We start from the raw sequence: 25359 nt of genomic DNA on the forward strand, positions 1-25359 counted from the left end.
AGTACATTACAACCTATAACAACAAGAGCAGTTATAGGAAACCTGTTGCTGAATTTACTAATATGGTGTGTGAATATTAGATTTCAGTGAGATTTTATTTGGGAAACACATCAAATTGTAGATTCACTTTAAGTAATCGTTGATCAAGAAGTGGCTAAAGGACACAAACCTTAGAAACACTGACCAAAAAGACGCAGCAGAAGTTGACATTCCTTAGCCTGGGTCTCCAAAACACTTGAAATGCCACCCGTATTTCAAACGTAATGGCCCCAGTCTGTCAAACAGGATTTGTGTAAAGATTTGATCCCTCTGTGGATTGCATGCTGAACTTTGTGATGTTCTGCTTAATGTTTCTAGTGACCTGGAGCCCCTGCCTGCAGAGAGACATCCGTCACAGCAGAAGGAACCAGACCAGCGCCTGAAGGAGCCCGGGACCAATGACAGCGGCAGCACAGCCCCACGCAGCACAGAGGGCTCGTTCTCCGAAGACGTCTTCACCGAGACAGAGCTGTCCCCCATTCGGGAGGAGGAGCAGGCATCCAGTGAGGATCTGCGCTTAGACAAATCGTCTGGCGCTTCCACAGAGTCTGTGCAAACCATCACCCAGGTGGAGGCTGCCAGCTCCCAGACCGCAGGCAGTGCCCGTGGCTCGGCCAGCCAGCCGGAAGAACCTACTGTGTCGAAAGCAGAGAACAATCCATCAGAAACTGCCACAGAGAACGATAACCAGTCCCCAATGGGATCCAAGCAACACAGCGTAGAGAAGCCACCAAGCACACCCACTACCACCAATAACACCACCACCAGCAGCACCACTAGCCAGGCCCAGGGTCCCAGCAGCAGCAACTCTCGCCCAGGGTCCCAAAGCTCAGCCACCACTGGTGCCACAGAAACCACCTCTGTCTCAGCCAGTCCACAGGTGGATGCCAACCAGGGTGCAGATGCCTCCCAAACAGACACTATGCAACAAGGCAAGGAGGAGAAGGAGGATGCAGAACAGACGCAAAGGGACGGTGTGCAGAACTCTGCAGAGGGTAAACACACATGCTGACTTACAGTCAGGAAACGAATCATTTCTACCTGAGGCTGCAGCTGCAAGACATTTCAGACCATGAATCTGGCCTCATGTTGTCTTTTAGCTGCACCTCTGCATCCACGTTTTTTTAACACTATCAAAGTGAGTTTGTCTGCTCAATACCTGCCTCTGAATCGCTTCTCTCGTGTTAGTTCCTGATAACCTTTCCGTTTCTGCTCTGCCTCACTGCTAGTAATTGGAATATAAAGACGAAGGGAAATGGCATCGTCTCTGCTGGTATCAGCTTGGTGGAGCTTTCCAGGCTTTATGGGGCTTTATTCAGCTCTTTGATCTCTGGCTTTGGTGGTCCGGGCCACTCCTCCTTGGCGATAAGCTAAAGCCTATCAAACGGCACAATGCCACAAACACACCTGCCCCCTCAAAGGGGAAACACAGTGACGATTAAACCCCAACATCAAAACACCTTCTGAGATGGCATTCACAGAGGCGTTATTCATTTTCACCTCCTTCTCTAGTTTTTCTTTCACATTCATTTAGACAAACTCCACAAGGAGGAATCAATATGATTGTGTTCAGTGGCATGATAAAAGCATAATACAATAGGTTACTAATGTTCTGACAATGTCAAACATCAAAAATACCTTTTGGTAACTTATAAAAAGCATCTTTCAAAAAGAAAAAAAAAAAAAAGCTTTAATGATACTTGCAATTTTATACATTTTCTTAAGTTTAGGTTTTCATATTTTGTAAGTAGCTAGTGCCATAACTGAGCTAAAATTCCAGGGCCATTGTTCCCTACATTCAAGTCTCCCCACACCAAACAAAATATCTCTTTCTGTGGCCACAAATGCCAGAGAAATAATAAAGTGCAACACAAAACAGCCTTGAAGAAGTGAAATACGTAACATTCCTACCCACTTAGTTTTTCCAATGCTGCATGACCTTCCAGGCAGCCGCTGCTTTCCATTTGTTTCATTATGGTATCCTCGCCTTCAAAAGCAAACAAAATGTTGCTTTTATTTAACGTTATTGTCTAGAGTGCGGGCAGCTCAACAGGAGCCACTGTAATGCAACAACTCACGACTACACATCATTGTTTTTAAAGCGTCTGCGCTGGCTTATGCTTTCGCTTTCGAGTTCAATTTTGAGACAGCTTGCAAATGTAGTGCTCGACTTTCTGTAACTTTTTATAAAGGAAGCTGAGGGTTCACTGTGATGGATTACCTTGCTGCAGCAATATGTCAGTCGGGAAATACATTAAGCGCTCAAGAGATCCTCGGAAAAAATCATCTGTGATTTGGAAAATGGATTGTAAAATGTAGACAATTATCAGTTGAAAAACTGCAGCAGCAGTCTCGTTATCCGACAGTGGCCTCGAGTCTGTCTCTATCACTGACTCACATGTGTCCACATAACCCACTCTGGCTGAACACGTACTTGTGATTCCGAGCAGATTTCTCTCCCCGAGAGGAAGGCGGACGAGACAGTGGGAGAAAGATTTACCATTTTCTCTCTGGCAATTATTGTCGCACACAGAGCTGAGCTGCAGAAGCAGTTCTAATTCCCGGGCATCTCAGCAGGGCTGCCCTTTTATTCTGTGTGCATTAGCACAGCCCACACAAGTGACAGCAGCGGCTACCAAAACAAGCAGATTCAGATCAAATTAATGCATTTGAAAAATGTATCTTTATTTTCTGTCATCATTTCCCAGTTACATACTGTCCGATCGGGAGCACGTACCATATGACTGCCGTGGTGATATTACACTGGCCCTTTTCATTGGGCTAGCAGGGCTGTGGCCTCATAATAGGCCAATGATAATGCACCATGAGCAGAAGCCCAGTGTCACTATCAATTATAGTGTGCCACTCTATTTATTTCTGTCATCTGCTATGTTTCTGCCACAAAATCACTAATGCCAGTTGAAGTAACCAGTAAATAAAAGACAGAAAACTAGGTCACATAAATAAGGCCATTAATAAAAAGAGTGTGCGACTTTGTTAGGCAGCTGTATTTTGTTGTAAGATGTCATTGGATACAGAATATTTAACTAAGCCTAACTGACCTGACTCTAACTCTTGCTAACACATTTCTTTTCAGCTTGATCCATTTAAAACTCAAGTAAAGAATGAGAGCTAGGGTAGAATAAACAGTCATTTAGCCACGCTAAGATATGTATGCTATGACCATGTGATCAATCCCTTGTCCAGGTACAGGGTCGGCTGAGAGGCGGAAGCATCGTTCTCACAAGTTCTTGTGTCTGCGAGTGGGGAAGCCTATGAAGAAGACATTTGTTTCCAACGCCAGCGCCTCCATGCAGCAGTACGCCCAGCTGGGAAAGAAGCATGAGTACTGGTTCGCTGTGCCGCAGGAAAGGTCAGTATCTCTGCTACACCTCCTGCTACTGCTTAGCACAGTGTGTTTCAGTGCAAGTTTATGAGGTTTATAGTAATCAAAATAACAGGTTTTAAAACCGTACAGCTAATACTGAAGTATCTGAGATAGAAACAATGTAAAGTGAGCCTTTATGATCCTTTTATATCCCTAACAAACAACAATAGCTCAGCCACCTAACCTCCACTGCCTTTAATATTTGAAACCAATCAAACATGCTTTCAGTGTCAGATCCAACTCCCACTGTGGCTTGTGCCCGTTTCCCTTTGCCGCCTGTGCTAGACAGCAAGATGATTTATTATTTATTCACTCTGCAGGGAAACGCAGGGGCACACACGCGACTGATTGTCTTATTTCTTTCCAAAAGCCCATGATTTGTGTTCTCAGAATACCCATGAATGTGTTCATGAACTTTTCCTGACCCGAAATCTGTAATGTTTCACGTCAGCTGAAAATAGCCTCGGCTTGTTGATGAGTTTTTCCAAGATCAGTGTGGATGTACAGTTCCTGCCAAGTCAGCAGTAGTCGTAATTACATTAGAGCGGTTCACACTGAAAGGCGACATATCACAAGAAACTGTGTGCTTCCAGTCCAATTCCTTGTAATTGGTTTATTTGGCGTGTTAATCCCAATTGAACTAATAGTTTCATTTAATAAGTCAATTTTCTTTAAAATGTAAAAAAAAGGGTCATTTTTTTTGACAGACTGGACTGCAGAGTCGCTGGTTTGTGGATACTTTAGGACTCCTTTTAAAAGTAAGGAGACAAAAATGCTGCACAGAGCTACTTCTGCTCTTAGTATTTTTCTATAGTTTTACTGCAGCATCGTGGCACTCATCCAGGCTGCTAATCACATTTGAGTCAGATAAACAGGCCTGTCTCTTTTATTTAGTCATGGTACCATAATCATGGCCTCATCATGCAATGTGTTGAGTGTCTTGAGTGCAGAAACTTCCCTGCCATCATTGTTCGTTCTGAACTTGTAAAATCTTGCCCGTTAAAGCCCTGTTTTGTTTTGTTTTTTTAATGCTTAGCTACACTATTCCCCACCTGATAGCAACAAGTTTGCTGTGATGCTCGTTACTTTCATGATTAATCGCCCAGGGATATGGCAGATTCAAAGCTAGTATTAAAATACATGCCACTTACTAATTTTTGAAACCAGGCTAAGGTGTTGCTGTGTTCTTCATTAACAACAATAGCTGCCAACTGTGCTTTTCATTATACGCTGCTAGTCTCTTTGTAGTTTGACCCAGATGTGCTGCGACCTGGATGATGTGTCTTTAAGTGTTTTTGCATAGCTGTTGGTAGAAAAGGAGGGTACTGAATGAACCATACACAACTATAGCACTGAATAGAGCCCAACAGCGTGTCTCTGTCACAGCTCTTTCTCTATACCAACCCGAGCAGTGCACAACAAAGGCTGTGTCCTGTTTTTGTTTGCAACTTCTTCATGTGTTATTTGATATTTTCAGTTGTTTGCATGGTTGACATCGAGCGATTTCCTCTTCTGTCTCCAACATGAGAGGGGAGGGGGCACAATGGTTGCCACATTGTTGAGAGACTGACCACTGATGTCTCTACTTAAAGCTGCTCTGTCTATGTAGAGTGGACGAGTGTCACTGCATGTAAAGTGAAAGATGAAAAACTTTGCAACTTCTGCAGGTTCTCTTATCTTTTTGATTTGTTTTGCTTTCCTTTATTTTGGCACGTGTAACTTTAGTCTTTTGGTTCAATCATATGGCTTACATTGATCTCTTAAAAAAGCACCCCACCCACTCCGATAAATCTGCTCCATACTACCTGCCCTACATGGTAGAATGGCAAAGACACCAACTAACCGGATTCTTAGCAGCTAAGAATCCAGTCGTCTTCTCCAAGAGATGGTGGCCACTTAAAAAAAAAAAAAGGACGTCAGATAAGTTCTAGTGTAGCACGGTTCCCATAATATGAAAGTAAGTAGCTGTTAGCAAACACATTTGCCATATAGGATAATAATATGTGAATGTTGTGTTGACTGTCTCTTGCAGGTCAGACCACCTGTATGTATTCTTCATGCAGTGGAGCCCAGACATGTACGGTGAGGGGGTCGGAGGGATGGGACAGGAGCCTGGCTTTAGGGTTGTCAAGAAGAATGAGGTGAAGGAAACAAATGAGCATGAGCCCATCACCGATCTCAACGTCAAGGAGTGGGAGGTAAGGTCAACACAGCTAAAACAGTTTCTTCACTTTACTAAAAGTGCACATGTTGTGTTGTCATGAGCCAAGCGGACATGGATTAAGTGAGTTCTCCACTGTGCTTTAATCCATATCCTGTGAAGCAAACGATCGTATGTGTTAAAATTGCTCTTTATTGTTATATATGTTAAATTAAATGTTAAATAACATTAATTTGCTTTCATTATGCAATGCATAGTGTAAACGTAATGTGTGCTACCATTTGAGATGTGTACTTGTTGAGCCTCAGTTTTGTATTCTGCTTCTATATTTTGCACCTCTGGGTACCACTGCACATTTCTTGGTTTAACTGTAATTTTTTTTGTCTGTTTTCTATCACGTGTAAATTCTTCAAGACGTGTGAACACTTGCTTTGCTTGGAATTGCGCTTCTCTGAACTTCCAACCAAAGTGTTTTGCATGTTTGTGTAATTGTTGATTCTTCTCAGTCGCTGTATTGTAGCTTCACCACATGTTGTGTGACTGTCACTCCTGTTTGTCAGCCTTTCACAATGTCTTTTGCTGAATGGCAAAAACACCATTATGAGTTGCTCGTGCTGTTTGAGTTGTTAAAAGTCCCCCCCAATCAAAAAAAAAAGTGGCACAGATGTTAGTCCTTCCTTCTTTGCAAAACTTGCTATTCATAGTGTCTTTAGTCTAGATTTACAGAAGTGATAGTAGAAAGTGCAGAGGAGAGGGCTGTTAGCCTCTGCAGAGTGAATGAGATTTGGTCAAATGAGACTTCAGACAGCCCTGTGGATAATGAAAGGATGAATTCATTGTGTGAAGAATTTGATACATGGGGGTACATTTAACTTTGAATGTAAATAAATGATGTAGGAAACAAAGTGGACTGATTTGTTTCTCCCTGGGCTTCTGGCAAACAGAGGCTACACGATCCATTACAGAATCAGTAAATAGGAACCTGAGCAATGTCTTTTTCACAGCGCGATGTTATGGATATTCAACTAGTAGTTTTGTGTTTGTTTTTAATGCAAGACTGACAAAACAGACTTTTAAAGCAGCTTTACATTTAATTGTATTTGTTTTAGTTAAATATATATTTTTTAACTTTATAATATATGTAATACACTTTAATGTTTTCTTTTTGTTATCACTCAGAAATCTTTAAAATATACAAGTGTATACCTCCTGAAATATTGCTGTACTGTATCTTTAAATTTTGTCAGTTAGGGGATGGCATCATCGTTTTTTATCCAATAGGAAACCGGGTCTCCTCCCAACCCGTGTTGTTATTGGATGTTAGCAGTGTCACACAACTCACACGGAGTAGAGACCCTTTTGGGGGGAAAAGTGTTTCTATTTTAGTCAAGCGGGCTGTCAGGCTCAATACCAACTCGGGGCTACACTGGGAAAACTTAAGGGATCACTAATATGACTTTCCAGCTTTAACCTCGCCCAGTTCGACAGGAAATGTTTTCTAGGAGGGTGAAGGAGCAAGAGAAACAGCTGACCCCTAAGTACACCTGTGTATGTCGCTTACTTCATGTTTTCTGTCTACACCAGTGTATATCCCTGCTTTCTGTTATTGTTGTTATTATTATTATTAGCATGCCGCTAAGTCGCTAGCAAGGCTAACTAGCCTGCTAGCCCTTTAGCTTGACCCGGTGCAGTTTAGTGACTGGTGTTTAACAAAGTGGCTACTATGTGACCACTGTTTGGCAGTCAGGACAGAGCTCATATCCGTTGTCTATCTCTTTTGGCCAGCGAGGATGTGCGCTGCTCTGTACGGGGTGCGAAAGTTTCCAGACCCAGGTGACATATGGAGGATCCAGCTCTGTAGTCATACCCCTGTTTATTTAAAGTTACGCTATTTGACTTTTTCCCTCAGTTTCATAAACCGTACTTCTGCCTTTCATTTAGCCACTTGTTTTATCACACTGGTAAAATTCAATCACTGACCTTTTTTTTTTTTTTTTTTTTTTTAAATTATTGTTTCCTCTGACATTGATCGCTCCAGGTCATCATTTCAGTCACGTCTGAGTCTGCCGCAGCCCCTCCAAGCTAACGTGCTACTAGCTTGCCCGTTTTCAGGTTCAGTCTTACCAAAGTGCCCTTAGCTGCAGGTGGAGGTTAGCAGAGATGCATTTTTTATGAGGGCTGTCTTTTACCACTCCTGCTGCATTATTGAGACTTGTATAAAGGTAGCCTCTTACTAAAAAGTTATTTACACTTGTAGCAACGAGGTGACTAGAAGATTATCTAAGCTGTGTGAAAAATTAATGAAAAGAGGCTCTCACGGTGTTCATGATTGTAAGAGAGATCTCTGAGAGTGTTTAGATGACTGTTTGTGATCTCACACACGAGTCTCTTCCCTCTGCTGAGACATAGTGGATTATTGGAGGCTGCAGCTGTCTGTTGGGTGGAACTTTGTTGGAATGAAGCCATGCTTAGTAGGTCACTGTGTTGTGTTGGTCTGTCTGAGTTGTAGTTTGGTGGATTGTGATTTCCAGCAAACCGTGTTGCAGCAGTCAGACCACAGCTGTTTCTGTTGTTATCACTGTATGTTCACACATCCAAAATCTAGTGTAACTTCTAAGGAGCCCTCTCACTCCTGCTCTGTCTCAGTCTCTCTCTTGCTTGTGCTTTCCTTTCCAGTGTAGCGATGTTTGGTTCAAGTTAATACTTAATATAACCAAATCAATCTAGTAGGAAAGTTTTATTGATTACGTTACACAAACATGCAAAACGACTGAGTGCTCTGAAAGACTCCAACCCCTTCTCTTTTACCCAAAGTAAACATTTTGTTAAGTTTGTTTATTCAAAGCTCAAACACAAACCTTCTTGGAACAGAGGAGTGTACATTGAGCGCACACTGACTTCCAAAACTCAACTTTTTTTCTCCCCATGGTCAGCATTAGAAGTGGCAGAGTTTTATGTTCCACCTGTTCCTGTTTTTGTACTACCAGGTAGTGTCTTTGACGGAGTACCACCGTCGGATCGATGCGCTAAACAGCGAAGATCTGCGCTCGCTCTGCAAACGACTCCAGGTGCCCTGACCAAACCCCGTCTGCCCCCTCTTTCTTCACTCTGCCCAAATCTGCTGCACCAACACGGTCTATTTTAGACTCCCCACTGAAGCTTTACTTGCTGCTGCTGCTGCTGCTGCTGCTGCTATTCCTGTTCCTGATGCCCCTGTTGCTTTAAATAAACATAAATGTAGTACTTTCAGCTCACATATTCTCTTCAAAGCTTGTTAGACGCCAAACATTGGCAATAACTTGTTGAGCAGTCGACTGAAAATAGTTTTTATCATTCCATTACAGACAGGTTGTTCGTAGCGATGAGGTTTTCACGTCACAGCAGCCTTATCTTCATGCGTCAGGCTTCTTTTTAGACTCGGTGAACATTTTTAGTCTTCATTCCACTAGATCAGTCTGGTAGATCAGTGTCGCTAGCTCTATATGGATATGTAGATTGTATACAGGAAACACACAGATGGGGTTTTATTGTAGAACTTTTTTCGAAAATACAAATTGCCTGTACTACTCAAATGAGCTGAATGTAAAGAGCGCAGCCTGCCTTAGGACTAATCGAGAGACATTGAAGGACTGCAGAACAAAGAGATGGCGAATTGGAAAGAGGGTTGAAGTAAGACTCCCCTGACAGGATGAATGATGTTCTCTGAGGACAATGCAGGCAGGCCTCATTTGAATGGGGACCGAAACATGATAGCATCCCAGTCATCAGTGGCGAAGTGCTCCACAATCAGCCTCTGTTATTGAGAAAGATAAATAACCCAAACAGTCGGCTGGTCAGAGAAAATGTCAAACATAGGAGTGCAAATTATTCATTGGGTCGATTTCCTATTCACTTAGCATTCTCTTCTCCCAGACAGTGTCTCTGCAATGCTTCTCCCACTTGTGCCAAACTGATCCTAGTCATCTGGCATCAGAGAGTGGCAGGAAGATATTCAGCTGTCATCATCACATTGTTGGATTATCAGTGTGTTGCTAGCAAACACTGCATTTGTAATTTTGGCAGGACAACGGCTACAATGAAAAGCCCCCAAATGGAGGAAAAATGTACATTTTGTTAGTGAGATTGAGTTATAGTTAAAAAGCTATTTTTCCCCATCTTTCCTCTATCGCCCAGCCTGTTTAGCTGAACTTGTTATGCTTTGTGGAGTTGGTTATCTAGTTCTACGTTGTTGTCTTTTTTTAATACTTTCCTGTCCAATTTTTTTGTAGCCTCAGCAGATCACAGATGTCTGTTGGAAGTTAGTAGACAGCCTGACTAGTAAAGCCGGTCATGTCATTGCCCTTTTACGAAAAGTAGCAACTGGAAGACCGTAGCTATTTTGAACGCATCCAGTATCAGAGCTCTTTGGAAGTGCAGCTCGTCTTGTCAGTGCATCTCTAACAAGTATTTGTGCTTGTAGATTACCACCAAGGAAGAGGTGAACTCTAAACATGGCGCGGTCAAAACTGAGCTGGAGCCCGACACGTTCAAACCCAACCTCAGAGAACCCAGCGAACTCCTGGAGGCCGACCAGATAGAGAAAGTAAGTGCTGCTGCAGAAAATCTCATCTCATGCAACTTGACGGTATTCTAAACTTAATATTTTTCCAACAACAATCCAAAACTAAGAGCACATGCCTGTTCCTCTTTTGTTATCCGGGTAGCCTGTTCCTTTGTTATAATGAACATTGATGCTGTCTTTTATTCCATGTTAGTGTTACCTGTGCAATTGTTACTGTAAATACACAGGCGTGTCAACTGATGAAAATAGTCCCACTGTCTAGTGTATGTTGAAAGTGAATATAATAGATTCCCTGTTTTCATTATAACCCAGTAGGCTTGGCAGTAAGCTTTTTAGTTTTTGTTTTTACAGATACAAAATGGAAACCACAGAATATTTAGAAATTTCTTATGATTTGATAATGATTAGCATTAAATGTTTTTGTTTTTGTTTGTTTTTTTTCTTCATCTTAGTCTTTAAATCTCTGTGAGACGCCTGTGTGTTGTGTCAGGCTGGAAATCTGACATGTAAAAAACTGAGGATTTGTTTTACTTTCAAAATGTCGTAGCACCCAAACAAATTAAGTCATCAGTTCATAGAGCTACCTTGCAGTCTTGATTTCCAACTGTGTGTTTGGGAAAAGGATTCATTCACTGCTTGAATAAGTTTAGTAGCATTTGTTAGGTGGGTAGGTGGATACACTGAGCAGAAGCAACAGCACCGACAAACAAATCGCCTGATTTTTGTCAAGTGCTTATTTTCAGTGACCAACATTTGTACGATATCCCTGTTACAATGTTTATGATGTCATCACAGAGAGTACTGCTGTCCATTCAAAGCTTTGTCAGTTAGTGGAAAACTAAACACTAACACGAAAGCCTTAAAATATACCTTTGGGTGTCAGCTACTGCTGCTTTGACTTCTTTTGTAGATTAGCTTTCTTTCCACCCTGGACATTAGTAACATAAACTTGCAATTGTTGTTTCTCTAAATATCATATAGAGATGAGAATCTAAAAAATAATTGTTGGATCCACAGTAGATGATGTTTTCTTAACTCTAGCTAAAATGCTAAAGCTAAAATTTAGGTAACCAGTAAAAATGAGCAGGTGACCAGCTGGTGACTGGCTTTAATATATATTGTCAGTACAGGTCCAGACTCCTAGTGCAGGTGATAAGAATTTTAACATAAAAGTTATTGTGAGGATTTAGCAGTGAAATCTCATTAGTTTTGACTGGTTATAACCTGGCCATTCCTCAGGTTAATGTTACATTCCTTCCATGAAAAACGCTGATTTAATAAATGTTATCAGTATCATAGTATTGATTAAGCTGTAAAGTACGTGTGTAAAGTTTCATGGCGGTCTAACTTACAAATTGTGATCTCAGGACGACAGCCACTTGAAAATCAGGACGCTTTACATTAGGCGCTGAAACATGAACTGGATAGTTTGCTCATTCAAAGCAGGAATCAACATGTTCTCTTTTATTTATTGTGTTCCGGATGATTTCAGGTAGATTTGGTTTGTTAATCCTGCCAACGCAAAGAGTTAGAAATAAGCGGTGACAAAGATGAAAGAGAAATGCATGAAACAGACATCCAAGTCACCAACCTTTCATGTTGTTGTTAGGTGTACTGTGTGCCTTGCAGGCACTGCAAGTTAACACACACCCAGAGCTCCAAATTAGTCCCACTTGGCTTATTAACCAATAGAGTGCCAATATGCAAGCTTTCTTTAATCACCCTGCGGACAGAGCTCGGGGCTCAGGCCTGGCTCAAAGCAGTGCAGAGGTGAGCTGAGTCAGGCCTCGCCTAATCGTGGCTTCATTCCCAGCCTGCTGATTATATGACTGCTGCAGCTCCACCACTGGAGCAAGTGCTGATCCAACAAGAAAAATGCCAAAAGGGACTGAGGAATTGTTTGAGCGTGAACAGAACATTTAAAGGTCCTTGTTCTGTATAGCAGTAAAAAGTTGTCACTTTAATTCCATGTTTTAGTCAGTGTCTGTTTTATCTGTCCATTAAAATGAGACATAAGTTGTACCGCTCCTCCGGCGCCTTGTCGGCATTATCTCCCCATACACCACAGCCGCCGTTAATCCTCGAGTCAGTCAGCAGCAGGGCAGCGTGCTCTCTCAGGGTCTGCTGGGCCTCTCTTTCTCTTGAGACTGCTCTCACTGTTTTCAGCCCTGTTACTCCTCCTTAAACGCCAGAGAGTGTTAAAAGGTCACCGCAGATGTAATTGAGCGTTGGTGGCTGTGGCCTTTCTGTGTTTCATTTTCTTTCTTTCATTTTTTTCCCTTCCTTTTTCATCTCTGTATTTTTAAATTTATTTTCCCCGCACACAGCTTGCCAGGAATCTCCCTCCGCGGACCATCGGGTACCCATGGACGCTGGTCTTTGGCACTGCAAAGCACGGCATGAGCATTAAGACGCTGTACAGATCCATGCAGGCCCAGGACACCCCGGTGCTCCTGGTCATTAAAGACAGCGACGGCCAGGTACGCGCCCAAATTTAAGAAGCTAACCACAGTGGCACATTGTTATGGTACTGATCACCTTTTTGTTGTTGTCATTTTGTTTTTTTTAATAACTTCAGGTGTTTGGTGCGCTGGCATCCGAGCCCTTTAAGGTCAGCGATGGCTTTTATGGCACCGGAGAGACCTTCCTCTTCACCTTTAATCCAGAGTTTGAGGTATAACATTTTGTCACTGTTAGATTTTGTAACTTTTTTGCACTTCTGAATGAATATTCTTCTCCAATAATGGAGGAGTGAGGAGAACTAATGTTTGCATTTGCTCATAGCGACACACCCTGCAGTTCTCCCCACCTCTGCAGAGCTTTCAGCAGCTTGTTTTAGCTCTCTGGCCACCAGCTTTACTGCTTTGGTTCTCTGTAACTTCACTCCCAGTTTTAGCAGGCAGCTGTTTTTGGTGCAAAAGCCCTGTTAAAACCCAGTGTACACTCCCTGTTCAGCACCAGTCAGTCAGCAAGTAGTTGGTGAACAGAAAGAAGCATTTAGCAGCTAAGGAGCCAAATATTTCCCTCATGAGTTGGCAAAGACCTAGAAGGAGAATGGTTGTGTTATATATGGGAAGTGGCTGTAAAAACCACTCCAAAGGACCGCTCAGGCATGTTTGCCTGCTGTGTATATAGGAGACTTAGCACGGTGGGTATTTAACCTTTATATGCTTTTGTGTTGTGTTTAAAGCTTTGTGAGACAAATTATTTCATACATCAGCAGCAGACACAGAATTAAATATGATGTATATGCTGTATAAGTGTTTTTTAGTTTACATTTTCTCTTTCTCTCTTATATCATCACTGAATATGTCATACAGTATCTTCTAATATGTGCTCTGTTGTATCATGGGCAGGTGTACAAGTGGACCGGTGACAACATGTTCTTTATCAAAGGGGATATGGACTCCTTAGCTTTTGGTGGAGGAAGGTGAGCCAGAAATCTACAGACCACTGGTGCAACATATTTGTCATAATTAAATATGACAGCATGTCAAATTTAAATTCAGATTGACATAAAGTAGACACAAGCCTGCTGATGTCCAGAAATGTGGACTGCATTAGAAGAATGGTGTTATTAAGATATTTGCACTTTTGCGGAGCTCATAAGATCACATGCAGATATAAAACGTTCTTTTGTTTTGATTAAAATAATTGATGTCATGGTGACGATCAGTAATATAAGTTGTATATGTATGTGCCATTTGTTAGCTATCACACTGAGTAGTTGGTACTTTGCCCAGTACACTTACACCTGCAAGTTAAAAGCATAAATTGAGATAAAACGCAGGCTTTTTACTGCTGATCCTGAAATGGCTTGAAGTTGTCTAATGTATTTTCTTCTTTCTTCTGTAGTGGGGAGTTTGGCCTGTGGCTGGACGGAGACCTTTACCACGGCAGGAGCCACTCCTGTAAAACATTTGGGAACCCTATGCTCTCAAAAAAAGAGGATTTTTATGTACAGGACATAGAGATTTGGGCTTTTGAATAATCAAACCGTGTAACACAGGGGGGAAAAACAAGTCCTGGAACAGGGCAAAAAAAAAAAAAAGTGAGTAGGAGTCCTATAGAACAATGGCAACGTCCCAAACCTAACTGCACATCACCAGGGCTCCCCAGGCTGGAAGCCAGCTATTGGATGCTTGTTGTGCGTTACTACTGCAGTTATTACAGAGCTTTTTCTTTTCTTTCTTTTTCTTTTTTGTTTTTTTCTTTGTGAAAAATGACCTTTGTGTGTATCTTGTTACAGCCTTGTGCAGCATCTTTGCAGAGTAGGGGGAAGTGAATAAAGTGTCGCTAATATGAGGCTGTATGTGAGGAATGACGGGAGGGAATCGGGGCGGGGATGACTGAAGAGGACCGTCGGAGCTCCTCTCCATTCAGAGGTGGTGAAGATGATGGTGGCTAAGGTTTGGGACTGCTGCAAGAAGAGAGAGGTGCCCCACATTGTGCATTAGACCTTTACGGAACCTCAAGGAGTCCCCCACCCCCCTGCACCCTATCAGACCCCCGAAAATCTCCTTGGTTCGGTAGGACGTTACTCACTGTGCTCTCAGTTTTGACAAAGGGAGACAAAGTTAGGAGAGACGCAACCTGAACACATTCCATTCCTCTTGGCGATGGCGGACTGTCAACAGTACAAGTGGTGATTTGTGGTAAACACGCGCATACAAAACACATCAGCAGCAGGATACGATGACACTCGACTCAGAGAAGGGAGAATATTTGCTGTGTGTGTGTAGTTTTTTGGGGCGGGGTAGTGTTTTCACAGTACAGTACAGTTTTTGGTTGTCCTCTGAGGCTAAACTTATAGAGTATCGTGTATTGTAGTCCTCCTGTTGTTCACTGTCATAGCACACCATCTGAAAGCACATAGCTATAATCAGATCACCCATCGTCGTAATGTTCTGTTCAGTGGGTGTATGTGTGAGTCCAGCTAACACCGGCTCCTCTCGCAGGATGCTGGCTGTACTGTTTGTAGACAGTAACGTGTTGCAATAGATTTGTGGAATATGCAAAATAACTGTCCTGTGACCTCAAATAACCCGCAGGTCGTGGCAATTTCGTCGCCGCCTGTCGCTCTTTCAAGAGGGAAGACTTGTAAAGCTTTTACGTCTTGATACACACTTGCTTTTTCTGGGTATCGTTTGAAGAGCCTGAGACGTGTTTAACTGTTTTACATGCATATATGACAATTATATATTGGTGTATATATGATTATATATGTTTATATAATCATATATATATATTTTGCTGTTGAGTGTGACAGTGATTATATTTGTGCTGATATTTCAGCTGTTACTATATAATGTATATTACCCTGTAAATTAATGTTAAAATAGTAGATTTGTTCCTAATATATAGATAGATATCTATAAATACATACTGCTATAAATATATATATATATATATATAAAATAAAGTGTGGATTGATGGGTTGCTTCTAGCACTTTAATCTGGTGTAAAAGCGATAAGGCCAGGTTCTTAGGTTTTCTTAGCAGTAGTTGTACAGTACCTTTTGTTTTTTTTATTATTATTAAATAGATCATTAAGATGTTAACTGTTAATAGAAAGCTTGCTGCTACCTACATCAACAGGGGTAAGCCCTTTTACTGTGTCTAAAAGGAAAAATGACACAATGGAAGAAGGAAGAAGGGTTGAATGTGGTTAAATGTGTTAGCAGGCTTCGGTTTTGCTCCTCACGTTTGGCCGCCAGGTGAGTCCCAGTAGGTACAGGTAGGTATGCAGACAGATGATGGCGGGTGAAGGAACGTGTACATTACATGACCCTCCCCTTGCCGTGATGCTTTCTCCCGCCCCCTTTCTGGTCTTCCACGCCAGTATTCGTGTCCTCGTGGAAAGTCACAAAGAATAATATGGATAATTCTTCCAATTCTTTCACCAGACTATGATGTACCAGTGATGTATAAATACCAATAAAGCTGAAGTAATTGTTCTAACCTTGTTTTCTGTTTTAATTTTTTGTCTTTCGTGTGGTTAAGGCTGCACCGATTGATAAGGATAAGGTTGCAGGTGTTTGCTGTCTGGAGTGTGCCACTGTGGTAATGACACTCATGCAGTTTCAGATTATTAGTTGCTACGTGTTGAATGCAAAATCATAAACTTTGTCTTGTCATGATCGTGTTTCAGTGTTACCTGGTGCAGCTACTCGGGGAGAAATACTTTTAAAGCTAAGTTATGCAACTAGACTGACCAATTCAGTCAATCCAATATTCATTTCTGTGTTTTTGAGTTTTTAATTTTACATATCAAGTATTTTTAAATCACAGGGGACTCTCCTCCGATCTGGTTTAATAAACAAAACTTGGTTTGGTCTCCCTACAGTTGTATATTTATACATCGTTTATATATAAAATAAAATGTGACACCATTTTAATTTTGAAAACCTCATCATATTCTAATGGATATTAAGTGCTGTGCTGCTACGATGGATCCTGCAGCTGTGAGTGAGCCTCACCTACTGATCACAGTTAATAGTGTCCATTTGTGTCCTTGGTATAGTCACTCTTTTTGTTATTAGACATCTTAGTATTAAAAAAAATGACAAACAAATTAAGTTGCAGTAAAAATGATACACTGACAAAATTGTGTCCTGATTTATTTCAACAAAACGGGCAAACACGGGTAAACAGCAGTGCTGAATCTTCTCGAGTTCCTTGTCCGTCAGCTCAGAGGAAACAAATGCCTGAGCTTCATGCTTCATACTTGTTCCTGATGTTTCAGGTCCCACACAATCCAAATGTCCCCCGAGGCATTCATTCGTGCTGTGTCAGGTCTTTATGGACATCCAGCACGAGTAAAACAGTTTGGGGATCATTATTGGGTTCTGAAATTATAATCTTCTGGCAAATAGCTGCACAGTCAGAGTAAAGAAACAAATGTCTTATAAAACGTCCCGCATTACAACAATAAGGTTAAAGCAACAGTCTTGTTTAAAGGGGAAACGGTAGAAGACAAAGTTTGACAGTCTTTAGACTTTTTCCTCCACGAAAACAGGCACAACACTAGATTCACTTAAAGTGCAATTTACAGGCAATTTCCACAACATCCTCTGTAGGACACTGTCATCATCAGTGCAGTAGATCTCAAGTGAAGCAGAATGATTCTCACGTTAAATACTGTCCAAATTACCCAAACACCGCATCATCAAAAAAAAAAGAGGCAATGTATTTTCATCAAATTCAGGTTTGGCAGGAATAACTGTCACTAATGTAGTCCCCGGTCCTCTTGGGAGACAGGGCAGACTGTGGGTGAGCACAAAACGAAGAAAGAGCTGAAAAAGGCATTATGTAGAACCATCTTCAGTAAGGCAGAAGAATATTGTAGAAAATCATCAAGAGAACAATTCTGGCTAAAAGTGCCATTTTCAGCAGGAAGTCAACTTTTTTTCTTCCAGTTGAGCCCATTAAGTGTTCCCGCAGTTTATTTCTAGTACACCAGGTACTTGACTTCAGAGTAGATGAGAGGAAACATGACTGTGCAGGCTCGGTACAGGATGGCTGTGCTCTTAAATAAAGCTCGGGGTTTGGTGCTCCAGGATTCAGACTTGAAGTTGAAGTAGATTGCATACAGCGCCACGGCAAAGAAGTGTCCAATAAGGGTCAGGGGTTTGGGCGACAATCTGTCCAAAAAAAAGAAAAAAGTCAAACTTACAACCCCCTAAATCGTATATCTAAAAGTGCTTTTAGATTTTGAAAATTATCAAAGACAAACAAAATTGAAGCAGTGAGGAAAAAGCCAGCATGGCTCTCTGAACACAGATTCCTCTAAAGCTCACTGATAAATGTGTAGTATATGTAAACACTTGCTGGGTGTTACATGAGAAACTCTTTATGTGATCAGACATTAACTACCTCCCAGCAGCAGTTGAAAGAGATGCAGTGTGAGCTCTGGAGGATCTGACAGCAGAAACAAGCTTTTATGCTAGGCTAAGCTAGCAGTGTACCTGTTGTAATGTCACATGTCACAAGTCTCACTATTCCTATACTGAATAGGGATAGTGAAGGCAACCAGGTAAACTTCCGCAAATGTCAAACTCTTCTGTTCAGTTTGGTTTGCTGTGGAGGAAAGCGTTTAGCACTTACACTGAGAGGAGTCCAATAGGCCCAGCAACGCACTCTCCACCGAGCTTAAAGTACTGGAAGCAGGCCTTTCTCAGCTCATGAAGAGAATCTGAATAACAGGAAAAACATGGATGAGAATCCAAAGTACAATTAATGCAGATTTTGAATTTAGTACTAAAAGCCAACATTTATTATCTTCCATCAGTGCTTTTCATGTGCCATTAGACGGAGGCAGGCAGACACTCACTGTCAGTGGCTGCAAACAACTCATACAGCGCCTGGGCCAACACATTCACCACAAAAGAATGTGATGACTTGCGTTCCCAGTCGAATTTTTTCTTTGCCTGTTGAGAAGAGGAGGGGGGAAAAAAAGTGTGATATTGCACACATTGGGCTGCAGCTTCTTACCAACAGCAGAGGAAATAAAAGGACACAGAAAATCTGACAGCATAAATATAGCTGTGGCTTGCAGTCACACAAAATGTGACTTAGAAAAAACAAATCAATGAATGTGCTTTCTGTTATTTTTACACTACACAGTTTTGTTTTGTTTTTAATAATCCTTTGAATTTGGGGAAAGGTGTTCTAGTTACAGCAAGCAAATGTGTGCTCACCTGCAGCACGGCCCTGTCGTCATATAGATCGGTAATGCTCTTCAGCAGACTCCTCCAGATACGAACGTCATTAAGAGCAACACTCATCCCTCCTCCCGTCAGAGGGTGCCTCATGTTGTAAGCATCACCCAGGAGGAGCACGCCTGCGAACAACAGACAGCTGTTTGTCTCGAATCTTATCTCCAGATGGTCTTTTTAATTTTCGGCACTTTAGCAAACATCTCAGCTGGAAGCGAAGCACATCTTTAAGAATTATACTTGTCTCTCTTTGACGCATTCCAAAAAAATGGTTTCTCTAAGTTAAGCCTTTCTTACCCCGGATTCTACTTGTTTCCTAAAAGGTCAATAAAATCCTTATTTACCTCAAATACAAATGAACTGTTAATTAGTCCAAAGAGCTCTTTTCTTTTGTTTCTTTCACCTTACACGGAAACATACATAATCACAAAATCACAAACACACCTCGGGCCACTTCCAGCAGAAATCAGTCAGTCAATAAGACTTCAGTACCTGGCTTGTTGACAGGGGAGGGCGGTAGGAAGCTGGCAGGCATGGACCTGAGTCGATCGTTCTGTAGCGCCATCATGAAAGGCTCCTTTAGATGCTCTGAAGGAAGGAGAGAAAGGGAGAATGCAGGAGGTCGGTCAGTGAGCCAGCTCTGTGGATGAAAGCCCAAAGGTGCACGCTGCGCACATGCACAGGGGAAAAAAAAAGAAAAAGCTTTTTTTTGGTTTCTGAATGTACATTTATCAATTCATCAGTGAGCCTGACTCCAGCATTCCAGCTGGACCTGTGTCAAGGTTACTGGGGTGGCTGCTTTAATACTGTGGCTTTGATATTTCAGCTGAATAGCAGAGCACACCGTGAATGTCAGTTCTGTCGACTGCAGCTTCCTGGGAGGTGCGCACCTTCTCCTCACCAGCAGCACTCTGAATGGTTTCCTGCTTCTGGCACCACGGTCTGACTGTTCTGATCTCCACATAACCTTCATTTGTCACTCAGCAGTGTTTTTTCTCTCTTCTCTCTCTGCTTATCAGGGATTGTCACACAAAGACACAACCCTTCAAGAATAAATAAATTCTTTATCATTCACCTGGCAGCTGTGGGTAGATTTTCTCAGCCATGTACTCTGGCAGGTTACGAGGCATCTCCCCCCTGATATCCACGAGAACTCTGGTTTGAGAGGAGGAGATCTGGTAGATGAGCACTGGGCTGGGATTGGCCAGGACCAGCTCAGCGTGGTTTGCCTTAAACTGCGGACAGTCCTGCAGAGAAAAGTGGTGGATTCATTATTATTATTGTTTATCGTATATTATTATTATACTACATATTAATGCTAACTAACTAGGTATTTCTCTTTACTATACAGTCTTTAAAAATATAACATATTTTGTGGTGAACTTGAAAGAAAGGCAGGTATGAAATGTAAAAGGTTTGAAGTAATAAGGCTTTGCATTGATTTTCAACCAATAAATCATTGGGCTGACCTTGAAGACCTTGGGAGGATGTATGCCATATTTTCATGGATTGCCAACATGACCCCACCCTACACCCCTAAAAGTTTTGGTTATGAGTTTTACAGTTCTGGGATGTTGTTTTCAGTTTTCTGTGGGAGCTCTAATGGAAAGGCAGTCACAACAGTTTCTTACAGCTGGTTGCAGACTGCTTTTCATCTTCTTCTAGTTTTGTGCACCTTTGTGTGATTTGTAATTCTTGTTTTAAAATTGAAAAATATACTCTTGGGGAAAAAAATGAATAGGATTCATCAGTAACAGAACACATTTCAGCGCGTCACTCTTTCAGCCTGAGCTCCACGTACCTTCATCAGGCATCCAACAAAGTGAGAGGAGATGCGAGCCTTCCCGGACACCAAGCTCTTTCTGAATTTGGAGAAGCAGCCGTCGGCCACCACAGTCAAAGCCGCGTGGACCTCCTGCGGGACACACAGTCATCACACACCCTCTGATGTAAATACGGTATTTCTTTCAGCAGGCAAGAGGGAAACACGAGGCGGTGTCTAACAGTTCTGCTGGTACCACTGAGCTCCCTCTTCTCACCTTGATGTCTCCAGTTTCTTTATCCTTGTACTGGACTCCAGTTACGCAGCCGTCCTCTTCCTGCAAACTGGTCACGGTGCCTTCTATGAATGTGACACTAGGGGGCGCAATTAGACAGTTAGAAACGTCTGGACTTTCCTGCCCACAGAGCAGAGAGATCATAGAAAAGTAAAGACTGACTCCTTAAGCGCAATATGTGTCTCTGATTTAGCTGAATGTTAAATCTCTCTAACTGAAAGTCTGTCATTGTGTATAAAGACATACAGTGAGTAAACCAAGATTCTTATTATTACTCAGAGCAATCATGTAGGACAGAAGAGCAGGTCCTATATTCTTCTGTTCATATCAGCCACTTGGCACCTAAAATATTTCTTATTCGTGACTCTGCTTACTTTGGCTCGGCCATGGCGGCTCTCCTCAGGCCCATGATGAATCGGCCGTGATGAAAAGCTCGGCCACAGTGGATGTTTTTCTCCTGCTCTGGGTAGGGGATCTCCACCTCGGCGCCACTGTCTATGTCGTGGATCACATAGCCGTGCACCAGATGAGCATCCAGACCCTCCACTGAACCTGAAGCCGAACACAGAAACAGATAACTATTACACATCGCATATTCGCTATTTATTTAGTCCACAGATGACTCGGCGCAAAGGTTAAAAGTGGCTACGGTGGGTCAAATAACACAGGATCAGGTTGAAATGACTGGTGCGCACTGAAAGTCCAAAGTTACTGACAGGATACATTTGATGTCCTTAAAGAGTGACATCGAGATCTAGAAGTATTGCTCCAAGTATAATTTCATAAAGCTTTGAGGGAGCTGCTGGATTATATTTATTAATAAAAGTTCATATCATGTATGCATACTCTACACTAGTGCGTTTAGAACAGAGAGGGGAAAGCAGCAGCTTTTTCTAAATATCTGCCGCAGCTTTAAGTTTCTAACAGTATCATTTACAGCAAGATGGAGCCCCAAACACAACGTTAGACGGACCCCCAGCAAAAAGTAACCAGCCAACATCATGCTGAGTGCTGAAAAAACGACTAAATGAAGATCAAATGGGAAATATGAAAAGTTTTTTATCTTTATCTTCTTCTGTCTTTAACAGTTATTCTCTAAAAGGTGGGAGGATCGAGCCAAATATCGCTAGTATCAGCGCTAGTATTGGTGTTAGAACCATGTAATGCTTTGTTTTTCTTTTCTTTAACCTCCTAGGACCCTATGAGGACATCACATTTTGGGTTATTTATACTCAATTTTGGTTCAAAAATGCTCAATTTTTGTTTACAAGGGCCTGATATCCATTTACAAGGACATTATACTACTGTTCTATCGAAGTTTTAAACAAATATCCTCATATGTGGCTCTCATTTATCTTAGAAACAAAAATTAAGTTTAAAAAAATCTGATAATTCTTTGTTTTTACATTCATCAGGTCCCAATCAGCCCAAATATCAAAGAGAAATTAAAAATGCATGCCATGGAAGAGTTCGGTCTTAGGAGGTTAAGAAATGAAACATTTTATGATAACGTGAAACTTTATCTTCACTTAACTTTACCTTAAATTTACTGCTTAATTCTGATAGGTGTATGGAAATACGCGATATCACCTTTCAGTGAGGCCCACTCAGGGAACACAGCAAAGCAAAAATATATGACGGGCATGATAAATATTTTAAAGCCACAAAGAAAGAAATAATAATCGGCTTTTGACCTCATTGCTTTTGAAAAATAGTTTCCGAGGCGAAAGGCTTAAACTGTCATACAGGTGAGTGCTTGTGAAGTAACAGACCTTCCAGTCCGAGCTCTCTGAGTGCTTTATATCCTCCAGGCTGCAGCAGCTCCCCCACTATCCTGTCCGGCTCCTTCAGGTCCCTCTCCACCACCGTAACACTCCTGCCATCCCGGGCCAGGACGGCCGCCATCGCCGAGCCCAAAACCCCTGCCCCAACTATCACCACATCCGGGTCCCGCTCCCCAGGTGAGCCAGATGCTGAGGCACCGAGTGAGGCAGAGGAGCCCGTTTCCACTCTGTTCCTTGTTCTCCGGCCCTAAGAACAACCACACTTTCAATGTAGGTGTAAAACAGTCATATAAGCTCTGACCGGACACACTTCAAAACTTCCAGGCTTTCGGGAGAGCGAGAGAGAGAGAGAGAGAGAGAGAGAGAGAGAGAGAGAGAGAGAGAGAGAGAGAGAGAGGGGGGGGGGGGGGGGAGAAGAGTTCAATACAGCTGCTCAAAAAAACAAAAAAAAGAGGCAAAAAAAGAGGCAAAAAAAAGAAGGAGGGGGACACTTAAATTAAACACCAGCTCTTGGTGAACAGGCTGAAAATCTTCACACCGTGTAATCTGTTGAGAACAAAATGACACGACAGTGGGGGCTGGATTCAAACTCAGGCCAAAAGTCTCCCAACAGCGGCTGTCTCCTGGTACCTCATCCACATTCTTGAGGCTGTTCTGGGGGACACAGCGAACCTTTTTGTAGAGGCACGTATGAATTTGCCATCCTGAAGGTTCTGGGCTACCTGTGCAACCCCACTATTATTCCGCCAGCAGTGACAATTACACTAGCAACAAACAAGTCTGGAGAGGAAGAAGAGAAGTGGTTTGGGCCACCACCTTTAAACTCTTCTATTTTGGGTGGGGTGGGGGGTGGATTATTCCCTATCCGGCACCTGCTGATCTTCTTCATGAGTACCAAAGCAAGTTTAACCGACTTTGTGTTAAATCTCTGTGATTTTTTTTTACTCTCTCTATAAAACATAAGTTGACCTGAATAGAAAATGAATCTAGTTTTCTGACTATTATCACCCCGTGTGTCCCTTTGTTCCCATAATTAAACCTGGAGGAGTCCAGCTGAGGTGTCTTACCTTCTTGCAGCTCTTCTCTGTTTTCTCGCTCCTCGGCGTTGCAGTTTGGGGGATTAAGTGGTTGATAACAGGTAACAAAGACAGGCTGCTCAGGAAGAAATTAAGCACCCGAGAGACTCGGAGCTTCTGGCCGTGAAAATAGGCGATATACGAGAGCAGCAGGCCGGCTGTGAAGAATAAGGCTGCAACCATCGCAAGGTCTCTCTGAGCAAAACTCAACACCATGTTGGACTTCTTATAAAGGTACGTAAAGCTTGCTATTCCCAGGAAAGTCCACATCTTTTTTCTTTTTTTTTTTTGATTTACAAAAAAGTAAATTAAGGCTAAAGTTCAAAAGTAGGAAGAAGAAAGAAAAGTTTTAGCCTGACAAAAAGGTTCAAATAATAATTGTTGTATTGTATATTTTTTTTTAGGTTCCTCTGGAGTAAATTAGTGAGCCCGGAACCAGCAGGTATCTTTGTAAGTCATGGTCACCGGGTCACAGACAGCCGGAGTGATGCTGCTGAATATTTTATGACAATGACAAACACGGACCACTTTCGATTGGCTGCTTTCACATTCCGCCGCTCCCATTGCTCAGCCCTCCAATCAGGACAGACGTGATGGTAAGCAGAGCTCACGCTACGAGCTGATTGGTTGATCACGCCGGCACCGGGCCTCTTCTGGCCTGCTGATTGGACGGCGGTCCAGTAGGATGGTAGTATGATTTGATGTCAGTGGAAAAGGTGCGCTTTCTTTCTTTTCTACAGTTCAGAGGCTGAGTGGGAGCAAAGAGTGTTCATGTGGGACAGGAGTCCTGCTCCGCGTCACTCATAACCGCTGCCCACGCGCTCTGACCCGAGCAGATAAGAAAAGCCGCCAGTACGGAGTAAATCACAAATATAACTAGCCTGGACTAAAACACACCATAGTGAGAGTTTTAACGTCGACCGTCTTCACGTCAAAGCGGTACTTCACAGTCCAGGTTTAAACCCTGAATCACACGCCCTGTTATCCGGGAAAAGGTGCAGAGTGAGAGCTCTTACTGAAGACAGCGCTGTCAGCGCTGTTTACGTAATACACATCCAATCAATCGATCAATCAAATCGACGATATCACACAGCTGGAGAAGCTGTGATAATGAGTCGTGTTTGTTTGGGTAGGATTAAAAAGCTGCTTCAGTCTGTAAGAGTTCAAATTATATAGAAAAAATATATGAAGAGTTACAAAGTGTGATGTTCTAATACATACAACACAGTCTGAGTTAAAATGCCTTCATCTCACATGTAAACACCTAAGTCAGCCTGCATATGTTAGATTAGATCTTTATTGAAGTCCGTTTTCATGCAGAAATGCGCAGTATTTTATAACTCCAGCCTCTAAATCATTTGCTGCATTTCTCACTAGAAGTGTTTTTTTAAACACTGCTAATTAAAACATGTCCTTGTAACTGTCTGAAGGTGTTACTTGGGACTAATAATAGTGTCTATTTCACTCCTTTTTTCTTAAATATTTCAAACTAATCAAGAAACTCGATCAGTCCATAAACTACACCAACACATAACAGGTAAGAGGTATTTATGCTGTTAGCTTCAGCTCTGGAAGGG

At 42.1% G+C, this 25359-nt stretch overlaps 2 protein-coding genes across 4 annotated transcripts in view; one reads left to right on the top strand and one right to left on the bottom strand.

Moving 5' to 3' along the window:
• The window catches only part of oxr1a (oxidation resistance 1a), a 183954-nt gene extending 169500 nt beyond the window's left edge, over positions 1-14454 (top strand). For 2 of the 3 annotated variants that reach the window (XM_085473459.1, XM_085473460.1), the window contains 9 exons: positions 358-1034; positions 3247-3412; positions 5460-5625; positions 8576-8656; positions 10048-10170; positions 12477-12629; positions 12728-12823; positions 13506-13579; positions 14005-14454. In XM_085473459.1, the coding sequence (XP_085329585.1) occupies positions 358-1034; positions 3247-3412; positions 5460-5625; positions 8576-8656; positions 10048-10170; positions 12477-12629; positions 12728-12823; positions 13506-13579; positions 14005-14140 (1672 nt within the window). In that variant the 3' untranslated portion in view covers positions 14141-14454. The remainder of the gene's footprint in view (positions 1-357; positions 1035-3246; positions 3413-5459; positions 5626-8575; positions 8657-10047; positions 10171-12476; positions 12630-12727; positions 12824-13505; positions 13580-14004) is intronic. The other variant, XM_085473461.1, reaches the window with a different exon arrangement.
• A 2991-nt stretch (positions 14455-17445) lies between these two features.
• sqlea (squalene epoxidase a) lies at positions 17446-25279 on the bottom strand. Its single transcript, XM_085473462.1, has 11 exons — positions 23774-25279; positions 22695-22953; positions 21297-21474; positions 20905-21001; positions 20667-20780; positions 19941-20112; positions 19358-19453; positions 18848-18990; positions 18481-18577; positions 18255-18342; positions 17446-17791 (listed from the first exon to the last, which is right to left on the bottom strand). Exons 1-11 carry the CDS (start codon positions 24050-24052, stop codon positions 17599-17601), a joined length of 1716 nt encoding a protein of 571 aa, XP_085329588.1. The 5' UTR covers positions 24053-25279; the 3' UTR covers positions 17446-17598.
• Between the last annotated feature and the right edge of the window lie 80 nt (positions 25280-25359).

This window comes from Copadichromis virginalis, linkage group LG11 (genome assembly GCF_057382275.1).
Source record: "Copadichromis virginalis isolate Kocher_CV1m ecotype Utaka linkage group LG11, C_Virginalis_male_GT1.1, whole genome shotgun sequence".
In the NCBI taxonomy this organism is placed as follows: domain Eukaryota; kingdom Metazoa; phylum Chordata; class Actinopteri; order Cichliformes; family Cichlidae; genus Copadichromis; species Copadichromis virginalis.